The following is a 17,555-nucleotide window of genomic DNA, read 5'->3' as shown; positions in this document are numbered from 1 at the left end:
AACATGTATGTATGTATATATGTGTGTATGTATATATATATTTAAGTTACATGAACATATTAATTGTAAGAATTTAAAGTAGTTTTCGCTACTTGTGAAAGATGATTATGTAAATTTGATGATCAAGACAAATCATTACATATTATCCCAATTCTTTATCATTGAATCGATCCTAATATATATATATATGCTAAATTTTATAAGAATTAAATCTAATTTATTTTTATGATATTAACATATTTTAAAGTCTTTTAAGAACATATTTTATAATAAAATGTTTAAATGAATATAAATTTATTTTGAATGTCGGTTAAATATGAGAAATAAAAAAAAAAAAAAACTAAGTACCTCTTCATAGGCCTTATGGGCGCATATGAAATTAAACTTGTCAAAGACTAGTATTAGTTGGGGAAGGACAGGTGGGATCCAAAATTATCTCAATTGCCCATTCGATTAAATATGTGATTGCTACATTTTTGTTCGCATGCATGCGCACAATCAACTCTCATGTTCAACCATGATTAAGACCAAGAAAAAAGGACAAAACTCTCAAATTCCAGATGTACATGCCTTTCTGCTATTAACAATATATTTAAAGAAATAACAGTCATGGAAGGAAAGTGAAACAATAAGCATAGTCATAGATAATGAGCTAACAATATTGGTATTATTATATATAAGCAAGAGGAAACAAAGCATATTTATGTAATATTATTAAAAAAAAGAAAAAAAAGAAGAAGAAAAGAAAAGATAATCAGACAGAACCTTGTTGAGAATGAGAGACCTTGTTAACAACCTTACCATCCTGGGCCACCGAAACCCCTACCGGCCTCGCATCCGCAACTCCTTGATACTGCACCACCCCTCCCGGCGCAGTATAGTAAACCTGCCTCCCACTCGCACTATCATACGCCACCTGCGTGTACGCCGCATTCTCCGTCACCCCGCCAGGCCTCACCACGCCGTACCCCTCCGCGTACGCCGACCCCTTAACCGCCCCCGCCGACGAAAACGCCGCTTTCGGCTGCGCAACGCCGCCGTACACCGCCTGCTCGCGGTACCCCTCCGAACCCATCCTCGGCACCGCGTAGTACCCCTGCGCCGCCGGCCTCACCATCGGCGCATGGTAGTACGTCCCCGGCGCCGGAATAACGTACATCGCCTGGTCACCTCCGCCGGGAGCCGTCGTGACGGTGGTCTGATATCCCTCGCCGGAGAACTGCTTCTCCGGCCAGTATCCCGGCGGCGAAACCTTCTCCGGCGGCTTCTGCAAGTAATAATCCCCTCCCGCGGCGAATCCATCCTCGCTCCGCCTCCGGTACTCGCTCTCGGCGACTTGCAAACGCTGCATCTCCTGATGCAACTGCCGGTGAATTTCGAGTGTACTGACGTTGGGATCGGAAACGGGAGGCGGAGCGGGAGCGGGAGCGGGAGCGCGGGGGTGATACTCCGGCGGCGGCGCGGCGGGCTCCGGAACGGGATCGTGGAACTTGACCGCGGCGAAGGAAGGCGCGATGGGAGGAGGAGCGACGGCCTTGTCGAGGCCGAAGAGGTAATCGACGTTGGAAGGAGGAAGGGGAGGGGTTTTGACAGCGTCGCGATCGGAGGAGAAAGAGGAATTAGGGTTTGCGGAAAGTGCGAAGAGGAAGAGTCTCATTCTCACGGGTTTAGAGTTAGGGCGGTAGAGTCGGTCGTACTCGTGCATCATGTGTTCGAGGTCGTCGTCGTTCGTCACGGAGATCAGCGCGTCCAGGTCCTCGCCGGGGAGCTGGTACTTGAAGGTGAGCTCCTGCGGCGGCGTGTCGCAGACCGCCGCGAGCTTCGAGAGGAAGGTGGTGAACTTGATGGAGCGGTCGACGGCGAGGATCTTGGTGTCGCCGCCGACGTAGGAGAGCTGGTTGTCGTGCGTGCGCGGCTGGATCTTGCCGCCGTAGCTGCACATGAACTTTGCTTTGTAGGTTTGGTTTTGCTGGTCGTCCCACGGCGGTGGGTTCTCGAAGTCGATCTCTCTTGAGCGCGGCGAGGAGTCGCCGGAGTCCGGGTACGACGGGTACTGGTAGTTCTCCATTTGCTATGCGTTCGATGTGAGACTTTTTTTTATTTATATTTTTGTTCTGACCCTGTTTTTCTTCTTGCGGGACCCACTCTAGGAGTGTGCCAGAAGGGATAAGAGAGTCATTTTCACACTCTTCATTTCTATATTAACAGATAATGCATATCACATGAACTACAGTTCATTTCCCTTCAGACAACCCTAATTATCCTACAATTTTCTTTTTCTTTTTTTCTTTTTCTCATCAACGTTGCTATCAGAGTTATTGACTGCGATTTTGGTAACCACTAACCACCAAACAATATCTTATTATCATATGTTTTTGTTTCCACGGATAAGGCAAGTGTTTATTGGATGTTAAAAATCCAATTACTCTACTTTTTATTTAATGAATTTTTATTAAATTTTTAACATCAAGTTGTGTTAAAACAATCTTTGAATGTGATCCGCCAGAATAGACACCCTACCATAACTATATCCACTGTCGCTGCATGTTCAACGGCTTAAATTGATTAATTATATATCTTGAATTGACAATCTATACCGCTATAGCTACTGCGAATTAAAACAGATTGTGGTAGGAAATTAAACATGGATACCAAACATTGTATGGTCATTTACAAGGAATTAATAATATTCCATTAGTTTTGCTGCACTTAAGTTTTTTACACATGGAAGAACCAACAGGCATTGGAGGAGACAAGGAATATTGGTTTGGAAAAGGAAGGGTAAAATCTAGAAGGTCAAAAGGTTAAGCAGATTCCACATAGAGCCAAAACAAGGGAAACACACATGCAACAAGATAGACACTCTGACTAGGAAATCCACATTTCTTTTCTCCTTCATTTTGCTTCTATGTGATGGACTAGGGTCCTAGAAAGAGCAAGCATGGTATAGCTTTCATCATCATCCTGATCATTTTGTATTTGAAAGCTGAGTTATTAATACTTTCTAAGTTGTTCACGCACAATTACTCCTCATACAAAACTTGAGATGAATGTTCAATAATTGAGCATGACTTGGGTGAAGGAAATAGAGTGCCTTACCGAACTAGGCTCTGTTTGGATATATATGTAACGTGGGTGAAGCATGTTCCCCACCGTGAAACTTTGCTGTCTTATGTAATATGCCTCGCTAAAAAGTAATCTCCCACGTGAACACAAAAGTGCTAAAATGAAATCAATTGTGTATCACACAAAGTTATCCAATGAAAGAGGGACAAATTTAATGTGCAATTTATAGCTGCACTTTCACTGGACTCACGTACCCACCCACCAGAATAAGGGTAGTGTCTTATCTGTAACGCCCACAAATTCCGCTACATGCATGCATGATCATATTTCTCTATTTTAATTTCCTGTAACATGCTACTTTGAAGACTGAACTATGATTTTTGTCCGGTTCTGAAAAATCAACTTAACACTTTGTTATACCATTTAAATAAGTGGAAGGTAATTTTAATTTGATGAATGAGGCTGCATAGAAAAAGATTTGTTCCTTTGACTTTCAAGTTCGAACCAAGAGCAAGAGAACCTTTTTTGTCGAGATTCGTTTCTTTGAAGTTTGAGCCAAGAGCAAATAAACTTCTTGTCTACGTGGACATTGTTATGGCCGATCACATACTGTCATGCTATTACAAATGACAAGAAAAAAAGTAATTATAAATCAACACTGTCAACGCTTGTAGGGATCATTAATCTTGCTACTGTTATCTTACATTAATAGCTACAAAGCTTGGACCAAACACCGATTGGTATTGCTGGTTTACTCCTCTACTTGCATATAGTATTCTAGCTTACGAAAAGTAAAATCGCTACAAATATAATATTCATATTCACAATTCAATATAGATCGCTTCAAGAAAGAATTATTGCTCAAGGAAGCACTAGTTCTGGGGTAGTTACACTGCATAATTATAATATGATATATATAGTTCTTCAACTTTTATAATTAAGTTTTATAACATGATATGATTACTCATCTACCCTGATATAAATTAGAATATACAAATTAGAGAATGAGGTTTTCACTTTTCTCACCCTCTCAATTAGTTTACTATTTATTCTCATTCTTAGGAAAGAATTGCATCTCATGATTTTCGTTGTAAATATGACAATTGTTCACATTAAACTATATAGTCAGGGAAGATTATTTCCATTTTATCCTTTTACTTTTACATTTATTTACTTTGAGTGTGACTTTCACTCACAATTAATGAGGGTAGGAAAATTTTATCTGACTCTCTTGTTTTTCCAACACGGCCTTTTTCATTTTAAATTATAATAAAATGACTATTAATAATTAGAATGTTTCATATTGATACAAATATTTAAATTTATTTTTATTGAATATTATATGTCATTTATTATTTATTTTAAAATATTATAGAGAAAACTGTATATTTAAAAATAAAAAAGGATAAAGTAGTCGTGAAATTATTAAGTTTGTTATTATCAAAACAGTCACCTTAAAAGGAATTTGATTCAACGCCCTCTTAATCTTCATAGAATTTTTTCTATCTCTTTCCCATTTTTTTAAAAAGTTCTTCTTGTTTTTAAGCCTCTTATTACTATGATTTAATTTGATAGTTGATGATATGCAAACGTTAATTAATTTATTCTGTAGATACTTTTCTTCTTATACGAGTGTCAATTACTTGGCTTTATGCTATTAGTTGCTTGATCACTGTTTAAATGTTGTGTTTGTTCATGTCAACGCCAGAATAGTAAGAAATAGGCATGTTACTGACAGTTGTTACCATAAATGAAATTAACTAAAAAAATAAATAGCTTATTGTGTGGTCTTTACTTAAATTCCATGTAGTTTGACTTGACCTGAGCTTACTAATATTTAAAAAGATATAGACAAAGTTTTACCAAAAGAATTTGAGATATAACCAATTTAGGGAAAGTGTTGTCTATATATAGGCGTCCAGATTAGGATTACAAAGTCAAAAATAGCTCAAAGTGTGTCTGTTGTAGGTATCCAAATTTATAAACGAAGAGATACATTGACACAATACAAATACTTGAGGACAGTACTTGATTCGAGGTGTTCTATTCTACGCACAATCTAACACACTTTCCAATTTCGTGTTTTTTATGTTTGAATATTGTTGACTTTAATTATAATCCAATAAGAAAATTTAATAACTAAACAAATCAAAATCAAGTAATTATATGAAAAGTCTCGTAAATTCAACTCCACTTCGTTTTCCAACACAAACATAGCATTTTATTTTTTAAAAAAGAAAATTACACAGCGTCAAATGAGCTCATAAACTTGAAATGGGCAGCCTCACTCTCAATCATCTGTCTCTATTTGTTTGTTTGCTTCCCCGTTTAGTTGACAACGTAAAAAGTAAAGGCTCGTGTGCAACAATTCTGCTTTTTAAAAAGGGGAAATGGCGACAATTGGCACCAGTAAAAGATGTTGACTTGTCCAGAGTAAAATAAAATGTATGAATACAAAATTGATTTGATACGCCAAATGTTATGTGGTTAATTTTAATATTGATTTATTAATTTAATACCGAAACTGTTCCATCAACACAGAGGACACATATGTGTTTGTGACTGTGTTGTTACCACTATCGGGTCATCTGATTTCCTACAAGGTTATCCTTGGATTAACAAATATCTTCTGCAGACAATAATTGTTAGGTTTCAAGACAGAATCAGGATAGTTTGTATAATCTGGAATAATCACGTTAGATTTGGTAAGAGTCATGATCTTCAAATAGGAATGATTATGTTCTGCAGATCAATATTTAAATGATACCGAACACATACAAACAAGTAGAACAAACCCTTTATTTATTTGAGTTCCCATCCGCAACATCACTAGGGAGGTCCGGTCCTGAAGGTATCTTGCCTGGATAGTTAGTTGTTAACGTTGATGCTTCCAATCCTATCATACTGGAGAAAAAACAGACAAATCTTGAATAAGATGAAAGAAGCCTGCTTTTTGTTTGTTTATTTTATATTTGCAAACTCACCTTCTATCCACAATGACCATAGAGCGAAGCTCACAATTGGCAAAGCTGCAAGGATATGCAAAAAGAGTCAATCATTTACTTCAATATAAAAACTGATGAACATCTCCCGGGATCGCCTAGATTTGTCATCATGTTTCAGTTGAAGGAAAATGATCTCTTACCACATAAGAACAATATATGCCTCACATAACAAGCGCAAAATATGGCTGGCACTCACCTTCTATATATCTAAGACTGATAAGTGATAACAAAGCCAGTAATGATTTCTTTTAATAAATGCAGACATCAAGAAAGAAACAAATGGATATTTTCTCAAAAATCATGCATATTCAACTCAGTTAGCTTAGAGGGAAGTGAATCGCAAACAACTAGGTCAGAGGCATGAGGTGATGAGGGCTTACTGCTTGGATATTTCTTTCTTTACCAAGGGGTGGCAATCACTTCCAAAGGCCTTAAGAGTATGAAACAAGAATCCACTATGAGTAACAATTGCTATTTCCTTCTCTTTTCGTGTCCACAGCCTGATGAAGTGAAAAGTAAAAACTCAGTCTCACAAATTTCCAGGGTCACAGGTGAGTTCAGTGACAGTCTTTTGAGCAGCTTCAATTACATTAAACACATACTCTGCTATATCTAGTAAATTTCCTAAAATATTGTCATACATATGTATACATTTTAGTAAAGAGCCAATATACATTTTAGTAAAGAGCCTGAACTAGTAAAATATTGACATACATGTATATATACATTTTATCTTCCTATTGCAAAAAGCCTAACATAGTAGAACTATATTAACTTGGTATACCGTAAACATCAAAGTCCAATTTTGGTGTGTTTCCAATATGTAGTATTGCTGACCAAAGAAAAACTCATAATAGAAACCTCAGAAGTTTCTGATGCTAACAAACTCATACCAGTTCAGAAACTTCAGCCCCCTGTCTGCAAGTTCTTCCTTTGTCTCTCTAACATTGGCCTTCCACCAGGTATCCTCATCACTATCTATCTGAAACAAAAACTTGAAGAGACTAACATAAACCCAAAGAGAACAAAATAAAATTTGGCCAACTTTTTACTGCTAAAAAAAGGAATTATCTGTCTTCAATTAAATCAAACAACAAGCATTCAGGCACTTGAAACCTAAGCACTTGCCAGTGAAAAATCAACAGCAGGAAAAAGAAATTGATACTCGCTAACGCTTCTTCTTCTGTCACAGGGATGAACTCCCTGCATGAGGAAAACCATGGAGAAATTTGTAAGGTCCATACCCCACATGTGAATGATAATATCAAGTTTTAGGAACCTTATGTTAAAAATGTACTAAAACTGTCTTTGCTCATTAAAGGTAGGCTTTTGATGATTTGTAGTTGGAAAAAAGAAAATGAATTGATTGCATACTTTCTATTGTATCAGTAATTTACTTGAATAGATGCCTCAAGCATTCAGTGACCAGTAGTAAGATCACTGCTCAATAATTACTGTTGACTTCACACCATCAAACTGATCATTATAGTTGATCGACTATGATGCATTAAATGGTTGTTAGACCTGTACTAGGTATGTATTAGGTACAGGTACTGGTTGAATACATGTGCGTACAGCATATGCACCCAATGCTTTTTTTCTTTCTGAATTGCTATCAAATTCTTTTGAATTCTGTTGTAAAGCAGTTAATTGCGGTCACTTCTAACCCACCTTAATTGCAGCCTCTTAGGACTGCCTTAATTGCAGCTTTGAAGGTGTGCTTAGTCCTACACTGCCTAGAAGTATTGCCTAAGTAGTGCTTATAAGGCATGGACAGTCCTCACTTTACGGGCTAGTTTTGTGATGTTAAGTCCTAAGCTCAAATTCTAGGAGTTTCATTCTGGCCAGCACACATACAAAGTATTTGGAGGTTGTTTGTATGAGTTCATCATGCCTAAAGTTCAACCTCCTATGGCGACATCTAGAAATTTTAAAAAACAATATCATAACCCAATGACTTTCAAAAGACACCTTATAAGCCAAAATTTAAGACACGACTTCAACTTATAAGCCAAAATTTAAGGCAAGACTACAAAAAATGAATTGGGAATCGATCTCACTAGTCATTACTTATGGCTAAGTAGGTCTGAATTATAAATACTCTCGTTCCATCCTCCATTCTCAGCCCATAAAATAAATTGCAGGATAAAGTCTGTTAATCATGAAGCAAAAACATTTTGAATGCCCCTTCCCCTTTAGAAATAAGATTCCAAATTTATGATGGGTTTGCAGGAATTATCTTGATGACTAAATGAATTTTATGACCAAGACACAAAAATTGCCTATGCTGAAATGGAGATTGAACTTGTTAACAAGAGTAGACGTAGCAACATGATGTACTCTCTCCTGAACAGGTAAAAAGATGTTCAGTGTAGAATCACATACCAAATGTTCACGACAAAGTTCAACAGCAACAATTGGTGGGGAATTTAGACTTGAAATTGCAGCATGGCTGCTATTTCCTGCATTTGCCACCATCAGGGGAAGCACATCCGTTTTATCAGTGTAACCATCACCGCCAAATACCCCAACAGCTGTTTGTAGAGTCCTAAAGCCATAAATTGTAACATGCAAGTCAAAACAGCTGTCTTTAGCCTCAATGCAGTTATAAGAAAATTTTCACAAGCATAATATAACCTAAATATCTTTTAAGGATTCACGAGAGAAAAAACACATTGGAGTTAAATAAAATTTGATCCATAAAAGCAACAGCTTGTGTTGCTTTGGTTCCTTATAGTTCACATCTATACAAATTAGTCCTCAAATGTTTCAACTCCATATCAAGTGAGAATCCCCCCATCAAGTAAAGCGTTAAACACACGCAACATTATTTGCCAACAAGATTTTCCTACATGGAAACCCTATGGTCAGAGAGATTTAGGAATTTACAGAATTAAAAAAATGTTTGTTTTTAACAGAATGGGTGGGAAATTTCAGTCTTCTCCAAGCACACAAAGTAATGACAGTGTTTAATGATTCCAAGTAAGCAACCTAGTTATCAAAAACATGAGAGGAGCTTAGTGCATACTTAACATTCCACATTGATATTTTCATATCTCACTAACACTGACTGACTAAAATATAAACTTTAGTAATCTCTCATTTGGCAACCAAATTGTATAAAGACGCAGTTAGTGCATAGTTGCTAGATGTAGGGATGGAACAGTAAATTAACTGAAACACGTAACATTCATAACAAGGTGTTCTGGTATGCCTAAAAGTCTCATATCGCTTAGGAGTCGAGGTTAAGGGTAGTTTATAAACATCATCTCTCCTTAACCTACTGAGACGCCTTTTAAAGGACAAAACTGGCCCAACAAGTATCAAAGCGGAGAATACCTCGAATGCGGTAAAAGACTTATGGTAGGAACATTTGGCGCTAGAAAGAGAGCCTAGGCCACTCTTGCTAGATGTAGGGATGGAACAGTAAATTAACTGAAACACGTAACATTCATAACAAGGTGTTCTGGCTTAGGAGTCGAGGCTAAGGGTAGTTTATAAACATCATCCCTCCTTAACCCACTGAGACGCCTTTTAAAGGACAAAACCGGCCTAACAAGTGTCAAAACAGACAATACCTCAGATGCGGTAACAGACTTACGTAGGAACATTTGACGCTAGAAGGAGGGCCTAGGCCACTCTTGCCCCTTAGCATCGACTAGGGAGTTTGTTCTGGTATGCCTAAAAGTCACACATCGCTTAAGAATCGAGGCTAAGTTTTATTTTATAAACACTCTCCTTCGTTAACCCACCAAGACACCTTTTAAACGACAAAATCATAACGTTCCAACGAGCCAAAGCCGTAGAAACACAAGGTATATTAGTATATTGTAAAGGTAAAGGTAGTTTGAATGAATGAAACCTCAACAAGGGAGATGCAATGACGAGATCGATCCTGTTTAAAAGGCCGGAGTGACGAACATGGTTTCGCAAATAATGAACCTGGCAGTGATGGTGATGAATTAGGAAAGAAAAAGAGTGAGGAGTGGAGGTTATAGTATAGCATTACCTGGTTCCACCCCAAGGGAGTGAGATGAGCATCGAAGTAATCGGGATTCATGTAGGCTTTGTAGTTCTTGTCACCGTCGACGTTGTGGATCCCCTGCGCGTGCCTCACCTGGAGGAGGAAGCAAGGAAGCAATGATTGATTGATGCGCGTGTTGAGATGAAGAGTGAGTGGATACTAATACGAACCAGGTGAATGGTTTTGCAACGATGCAACGGAAACAGACTCGGACCTGAACCACCACCGGAATCCATCTTCTTCTTCGTAGATCCAGAGTGAGTGAGTGAGTGGCAGTGCTGAACGCTGATGTATTTTATTTTTATTCTCCTCTATTTCTTTGCTTCGCTGCTACTGCAGACTGCAGTGCCGTCTTCTGCTGCCAAATTCATACTTACTTAGGGGGACTCATTTCCGTAAAATAAAATGGCATTCTTAGCCAATTAAATTATGCCACCCAAATCTTATTCCAGATATTTTTTCATCATAAATGATACAAGCTTGCTCCCAAAATCATTTCGAACATTAAAATATTAATTTAAATTATAAAATATTAAATTAAATAATTATTTTATAATAAATTTCTTAAAAAATATTAATAATTTAATGTTTAGAGGATGATTGTTATTAGAGCTCTCAAAATAGGTCAGTTTAACCTCAAGCGTGTGGTTTAGCGGTAGGGGTTGATCCACGCTTAAACAGGGATTCGAATTCTACCTTGTGTATGCAGCCACGTTAAATCTTGGGGCCAACTATCTCACCCTTTGAAATGTCTCCAACATAGCGAGGAGATTAGTCACTGCTGCCGACGGTGGAGGCGGTGGATACTCCAGGAACGAACCTAAAAAAAAAATAGGTCAGTTTGGCCACCAAATTTATTATGCAAATTTTTCTAGCCGGCCTGGCCCACCACAGGTTGGTGAGCTAAACGAACCGTCCACCAACCCACCTGATTTACAAAAAATTATAATTTAAAATAAATTTCAATATAAAATAATCTCTAATTTAAAAAAAAAATTATCAAACAAGTATCATAGATACAATATTAAACTTAAATTAAAAAGTGTACAACTTTAAAAAATTAAAATAAAAAAATATATTTCATGAAAGTGATTATTCATCAATATTAAATTTTATTGGAGATTTGAGTAGATAAATTTATAACAATTTCATATTGTTTAACATTGATTTATCTTTATCTATAAAAAAATGATATCTTATTAAAATAATACATATATAATAATAAATAGTTTAAAGTTCAATTCGGGTGGGTCGAGTCGAAAATAGGCTGAGTTATATTTTTTAACTTATCATAATTTTTTTCATTTTTTGGTCAGACCCGACCTATTTTTAAGATGAGCTGGATTAACCAACTCACTTTGAGAGCTGTAATTGCTACTCCATTTTTCGGAAGATTGTTCTTTTTTTTATTCATACTTTTTACTAGTGTCCTTGCGTTCATTTATTTATACTGTTTTCAAATTTCTAGTTTTATGAGCCCTTTTAGGCTGTGTTTGTTAAAGTGGAAGAAAAAAAATGAAAGAGAAAAAAGAAAGGTGTAGAGAAATGTAAAGAAATAAATGAGAGAGAAAATAAAGGTTGTTCAAAAAAAAATACGTGGGTGGAAATTAACCTTTTTAAAAATATTTTAACTAAAATAATAAATAAATATATTATTTATTTTATTTATTGTTATTATAAAGTTAATTTATTTAGAAATAATTTATCTAATTCTTTAATTTATACATTTTATTGATAAAATGTTTATTATATATAATTAAATTTTATAATAAAATATATATACAAATAAAAATAATAATTACTATTTATATTAGCAACATGTTATTTATTATCTAAAAACAAGCTATATATTTATAAATACCAATTATATATATGGAGAGTGCTTAAATTATATTAATATAATTTTTTTATTAATTATTATATCGATCATCATTCAATATTTTTTTAATTAAATAATTATTTTTTAAAATTTATTATTAGATTGAATTATTTGATATAGTATTTATATAGATCAAAATTAATGTAATATATATATATATAATTTTTAAAATATAATTAATTTAATTTATTTATTATTATTTAATTTTAACAAAAGTTGACATATATATTTAATATAATATAAATATAATGATTAAATCAATAAAATTCATTAAAGATGTAATAATTATAAAAAAAATTATTGTAGGTAATTTGATCCCTTCCTTAAACTCTAATCTCCAAATAGAAATAAAAGTTAAGGTGAAACTCAAGTATTTTTTTCAGTGACAGATATTCTTCCTGAGCAGAGGATTGTTTCAAGAGTTCATAAGGCTCATTCTCATGAGCGAGCCCACTACCCATTATTTGTTCTTTTAGAAATGTTAGGAGCATTTTGATATATAAAGGCTCAATACTTAAATTGTTCAAGCAATATTTGACTTGTTCTTTTGAAATATTATGCATATATATATATATATATATATGTGCAACAATTGGTAGTGGAGAGAAAAGGGAAAGAATGTGATGGCTCACGAAGGCTTGATTTTTGTTTTCTTTTCTCTTGTCTTTCTCCATGTGTGTATATGATATTTGGTTGTGGGGGGAAAGGAGCGGTGTAGTGATTCAATGGCAATGATAGAAAATCTAAATCTAGATTAAGAAGGAAGTGTTGGAAGTCGTGCTCGAATGGCTCGAAGTATTGAGGTTTGGAAGAAGATGTTTTTCACAATGGGATAGACACACCTAAGCCTTCATCATAACACAACCATGAATCTAAGATGCCAACAATTTTTTCACGACTTCCCTAAGTTTTTAGAAGTTTTTTCACTTTGGATGCCACACAAAAATATGTACACTTTTTCTTCATTTCTCTTTTACAAAATTTTCAACTTGGCTACACTTCTTTTTTCCTTATCTTCTACTTCTACTTCTAGTTTACCAAATACACCATTCATCCTAAGAGGGGACATGCAGCCTACTACTATTTGTGAGTTTCAATCATTTGAAATATATATTCATATTTTAAAATTAAAATAAATATTTTATTAAAATATTTCATTATATTTAATTATACAATTATAATTATTTGTGAGTTGGATGATGAATTGGGAAGCAACATCAGACGGCGGAAGACGAGAATGTCTCCGAAGCTACCTTCGCATCTGTTCCCATGGCTCATCTTACTAACATTCGCATCCCTCTGTTTCTTCTATTCATTCCTCTCTCTCAACACATTCTCTTCTTCTTCTTCTTCTTCTTCTTCCCCAACCTCTTATTACAACTGCAATCTCTTCCGAGGCCAGTGGGTGTTGGATCCCGACCGCACCCCTCTCTACGACCAGACATGCCCCTTCCACCGAAACGCATGGAACTGCCTCCGAAACGACAGGCAAAACATGAGCTTCATCAACTCCTGGAAGTGGGTCCCCCACAACTGCCACTTGCCTCGGATCGACCCTTTTCGCTTTCTGCCTCTCGTGAGGAACAGGAACATTGCCTTTGTTGGGGACTCCCTCAACGAGAATTTCTTGGTTTCTTTTCTCTGCATTCTCAGGGTCGCTGATCACGGCGCCAAAAGGTGGAAAAAGAAGGGTGCTTGGAGAGGTGCCTATTTTCCCAACTTCAATGTCACCGTCGCTTATCACCGTGCCGTTTTGCTCTCTAAATACCAGTAATCTTCTCATTGCGCTATTCTGCTTCTCACAAGTTTGCAAATGGCCATGTATTATATTATGTGTTACTGGTTGTATGGATAAGTTTTTTCATAAGTACTTCTAAAAGAAAAATAAATACGAGGAAAAATTGAATTATGCTTCTCCATAACTTAAAATTAAGATTTGAAGAAGCTAATCCCCAAATTAGCTTAAGTAGAAACTTGTTTCATTTTTTCTTTCTATTTTTGCCTCCTAAAATTCCTTCTTGGAGAAGTTTACCCCAACAGGCCATAGTAGAATTCAGTGTTTATTCATAGTTATCTAACTCCTTGCCAAGTAGTTTGACTGTGCATTTCACATGATGGGGTGGCTGTAAATATGCAACTTTATGTAATTTTGGGATAGATCCTATAGAGAATTAGCTTAGATTCTTAGAGACTTGTTGAGGCTCTGAAATTTGGCGGAAATTTGATATTTGATATTGACCAGCCGATGGTAGGTTGTATCGAGTACCTGAATTTAAACAGAAGGTATGAGATTTATTTAAGGTGTGATGCGTTGTTGATAGTTAGCACTCATTGTTGAGGGCGTGTGCGAGTGGAATCATGTTTGAAAGAGTACTCTTTGAACTTTAAACCACCAGGCAAGTGATGCCCTAGCTAGTGGGTGTAGTTAATGACTGGAAATTCTTGTTAGATTGCAACACTGACCTATTCTACTTGTCTATATACACTATCATGCTGTTGGTTCATAGTTGTAGCTATATTTGTGAATGGGATATTTCCTATACTGATTGCAGCCTGCAGCTCATTTTATGGATCAGAAACACAGACATGGAATTGAAGCCCGTCTTTTGGAATTGTTTACGATGATGCATCAATTCATTAGGAACACCCAAATATAAACGCTACAACTGAGCAATAAATCTCAGAAATTTAAACAATACATTTTATCCACCCTTTTATGTGAAGACACATAACATTCCCTTTACAGCTTCTGCATTGTATTTGTATTAGGTATAGATAGCCGTAAAGGTATTAGCAAATTCACTTTTCTGTGCATCATACTAATTACTTCAGGCATCTCTACCAAAAAAATTCATTATAGTACTATAGTATATACATGTATCTGATCGAAGATACACAGGGATTCTACTCTGTATTTCCTATTTTAAGAATAGATATACTACATTTTGGCTATTAAAATGTGTATATGGATATTACATGGCTTCTTTTTGCTTTGGTTTTAATACCACTAGTGTGTTTAATTGTAATTTTAACAGGGCGTGGGGAGCTTTTATTTTAGGTAATGATGATTATATTGGAATCATCGAGTAAACATTTGTTATAACAGAGCTTGATAAAATTTGGGATTAAAGACATCAATCCATGAAGTCATCCATCTGTGTTTCCTTCTTCTAGCTTGTTTGAGTATGTTGTCAGTTTCAACTTTCAGCTTATTTCTCTGAATGTTTTCATTTTTAACAATTTTCATCTGCTGACTCTATTTTAATTCTTGTTAAGTGTTTCCTTTTTTATGAGTGCTGGTTAATTGTCTTATTTTACTTTGTTTCTTTGATGTGAATCTTGAAATGGAAATCTTATGTGCTCATTACTTATTAAACAAAGGTGGCAGCCAAAACAATCTGAAGCTGGAATACAAGATGGATCAGAAGGCTTTTATCGAGTTGATGTTGATGTTCCTGCAGATGAGTGGGCTAAAATTGCTGGATTCTATGATGTTCTGGTGTTTAATACTGGTCACTGGTAAGTGGTAATTCTTTCTATGTTTTCTTGAATTTTGTAACTTCTGGATGATGCAATACAACTCAAACAATATTATGAGTTTGACTGCCAGCCTTATATATGCATTGGGAATGAGTTGTTGAATCATGCTACAACCCTTTAACAAAGCATAGGTAGTCAACTTGAGTGAATTAAATAAGTAATAATATTAATAGTGAAAATATTGAAAATAACTCTTAAGACTAAGGCGATTACTTTTGCTGCCCCATGTTTTTTATGAAACTGGTCTGCGGTTAATTTTTGGTTGCCTTGGTATTTTATGAACTGTTCCCATGATTGAATATATATTGTTACATGATTTTGTCTTTAATAGGTGGAATAATGACAAATTTCCAAAAGAGAAACCTCTTGTCTTTTATAAAGCAGGACAGCCAATAATTCCTCCTCTTGGGGTGTTGGATGGACTTAAAGTTGTTCTTACTCACATGATCACATACATTCAAAAAGAATTTCCTGGAAAAACACTTAAATTCTGGCGATTACAATCCCCAAGGCACTTTTATGGTGGTGACTGGAATCAGAATGGTAGCTGCTTGTTCAACACGCCCCTTGAGGAGAATGAGGTGTGTATTTCTGAAACTTGTGTTGGTTTTGATGTCTCCTTGGTGAAGATATTCTTTTTTTTAACCTCACAATGCTAATCACTTTCCTTGACTTCCCAGCTCCTTATGCTATGAAATTGCCACATTTTTTCCCAAATTTCATAGTCATGATGTACCTGTGTACATCTCACATAAACATCCAACTCTTGCTTGCATTTGGTAAAACTTTTTAATTGTAAATGACTTGAATGCTTCACGCTTTCAGAAGGATCTGTTGAATTGTGTTCCATGCCTCATGTATTTTTAAGCATTGTTCTTAGGAATGAAACACTAATACCTTGGCAGCTTGACTTATGGTTTGAACCCAGGAACAACGGAGTCAACAAGGAAGCAAGGCGGTTGAACTTTGTGATCGAAGAGGCATTACAAAGAACAGACATTCAAGTTCTTGACTTATCTCATTTAAGTGAGTTTAGGGCCGACGCTCATCCGGCCATTTGGTTAGGAAGGAAGGATGCAGTTGCAATTTGGGGTCAGGACTGCATGCATTGGTGTTTGCCTGGTGTTCCTGACACATGGGTTGATATATTGTCACAACTGATCCATGATGGATTTGGAGGAACTGGTAAGCTATAGAAACTGAAGAAGCTATCATATTCAATCTTGCATACCATGAACTGAAAACTTCCACCAAGATGTTGGGGGGCATGCTGCCAAGTTCTGAACCAAGATATGAAAATCTTGAGTTGTGCTTGAAAAGTTCGAGGCTGATCGTGGTTGGAAGAAAAGCTTTGGTGGTGGTCTGGAGGAAGGGACTGATTGGTGGAGCATAAGCTATACTGGAAGCGGCTCCATTCTAAATACTATTCATCGTAGGGCCTCAACTTGTCAAATACTAGCATTTAATCCTTACATTCATATTGTTATTGTTGTTGTTGGTACAGAATCTTCTATTCAAAATTTTAGTATCTAGCAAGTGCATTATATATTTACACCAGACTAACTAGTTTGTGAGGGAAATTTTAATACGCAATGAGTGCATTATCCTTTTTATTTTTTTGGTCCTGCAACGGATATTCCCCTTACAGTGGCTTGTGCTGGACAGTATGGAGTATTAACACTTGAATAATTGATTAATAATTGATTGCACACGGCTTTTTGATAGCTTCATAATTGATAGCTGCTGGCAAATAACATGTGAACGTGGCAGAAACATTCTGGACAAGTTTCTCTCGGTTGGCAGAGATCCATGTGAGGCCATGCTTATGGTTTCTTTAGTCTTAACCCCCATAGCTTCAAGAATCCGATGCATTTCCAAGAATTAAGTGAGATCTTTATCCATATTCAATTATGATGCTATCTATAAGATCAACATTGTTGGTAAAAACGGTTTGCATTGACCTGGTTTACAATGTTAGCATCATAGCCAGCTTTTCGGTATGCACTTGGGTTCAATGACTTTTCGTTCAAGGAGACAACAC

General features: G+C 36.0%; 3 protein-coding genes across 6 annotated transcripts; 1 reads left to right on the top strand and 2 right to left on the bottom strand.

The window, feature by feature from the left end:
* Window positions 1-648: 648 nt before the first annotated feature.
* LOC109808579 (uncharacterized) lies at window positions 649-2,199 on the bottom strand. The gene has a single exon (XM_020371631.3). It carries the CDS (start codon window positions 2,066-2,068, stop codon window positions 755-757), a length of 1,314 nt encoding a protein of 437 aa, XP_020227220.1. The 5' UTR covers window positions 2,069-2,199; the 3' UTR covers window positions 649-754.
* A 3,536-nt stretch (window positions 2,200-5,735) lies between these two features.
* On the bottom strand, window positions 5,736-10,489 carry LOC109809712 (phosphoglycerate mutase-like protein 1). 3 transcript variants are annotated; one of them, XM_020373095.3, is made up of 9 exons: window positions 10,266-10,489; window positions 10,081-10,188; window positions 9,934-10,013; window positions 8,457-8,619; window positions 7,200-7,274; window positions 6,965-7,053; window positions 6,452-6,571; window positions 6,051-6,095; window positions 5,736-5,970 (listed from the first exon to the last, which is right to left on the bottom strand). In XM_020373095.3, exons 1-9 carry the CDS (start codon window positions 10,329-10,331, stop codon window positions 5,865-5,867), a joined length of 852 nt encoding a protein of 283 aa, XP_020228684.1. In that variant the 5' UTR covers window positions 10,332-10,489; the 3' UTR covers window positions 5,736-5,864. The 3 variants fall into 3 exon arrangements, with proteins under 3 accessions (XP_020228684.1, XP_020228685.1, XP_082924804.1); XM_020373096.3 differs by lacking the exon at window positions 7,200-7,274 and having other exon boundaries at window positions 10,266-10,486; XM_083068678.1 differs by lacking the exon at window positions 7,200-7,274 and having other exon boundaries at window positions 10,310-10,475.
* Window positions 10,490-12,672: 2,183 nt separating this feature from the next.
* On the top strand, window positions 12,673-17,127 carry TBL12 (trichome birefringence-like protein (DUF828)). 2 transcript variants are annotated; one of them, XM_020373367.3, is made up of 4 exons: window positions 12,673-13,744; window positions 15,356-15,493; window positions 15,846-16,095; window positions 16,443-16,669. In XM_020373367.3, exons 1-4 carry the CDS (start codon window positions 13,212-13,214, stop codon window positions 16,524-16,526), a joined length of 1,005 nt encoding a protein of 334 aa, XP_020228956.1. In that variant the 5' UTR covers window positions 12,673-13,211; the 3' UTR covers window positions 16,527-16,669. The 2 variants fall into 2 exon arrangements, with proteins under 2 accessions (XP_020228956.1, XP_020228955.1); XM_020373366.3 differs by having other exon boundaries at window positions 12,686-13,744; window positions 16,420-17,127.
* Window positions 17,128-17,555: the final 428 nt, after the last annotated feature.

This window comes from Cajanus cajan, chromosome 2 (genome assembly GCF_000230855.2).
Source record: "Cajanus cajan strain Asha chromosome 2, NIPB_CcT2T_4, whole genome shotgun sequence".
Classification (NCBI taxonomy): domain Eukaryota; kingdom Viridiplantae; phylum Streptophyta; class Magnoliopsida; order Fabales; family Fabaceae; genus Cajanus; species Cajanus cajan.
Note: the sequence above shows the minus strand (reverse complement) of the source record. Positions and strands in the feature narration are given on the sequence as shown.

What these genes read in the sequence shown, in the direction of transcription:
- LOC109808579 (XM_020371631.3), bottom strand. Translation starts at nt 2,068, where the DNA reads ATGGAGAACTACCAGTACCCGTCGTACCCGGACTCCGGCGACTCCTCG.
- LOC109809712 (XM_020373095.3), bottom strand. Translation starts at nt 10,331, where the DNA reads ATGGATTCCGGTGGTGGTTCAGGTCCGAGTCTGTTTCCGTTGCATCGT. An exon ending in ATTGCATCTCCCTTGTTGAG is followed by an intron (nt 8,620 to 9,933) that starts GTTTCATTCATT and finishes TTATGGCTTTAG; the next exon opens with GACTCTACAAACAGCTGTTG. An exon ending in CTGCTGTTGATTTTTCACTG is followed by an intron (nt 7,054 to 7,199) that starts GCAAGTGCTTAG and finishes TTTTTGTTTCAG; the next exon opens with ATAGATAGTGATGAGGATAC.
- TBL12 (XM_020373366.3), top strand. Translation starts at nt 13,212, where the DNA reads ATGTCTCCGAAGCTACCTTCGCATCTGTTCCCATGGCTCATCTTACTA. An exon ending in GTGTTTAATACTGGTCACTG is followed by an intron (nt 15,494 to 15,845) that starts GTAAGTGGTAAT and finishes TGTCTTTAATAG; the next exon opens with GTGGAATAATGACAAATTTC. An exon ending in CGCCCCTTGAGGAGAATGAG is followed by an intron (nt 16,096 to 16,419) that starts GTGTGTATTTCT and finishes ATACCTTGGCAG; the next exon opens with CTTGACTTATGGTTTGAACC.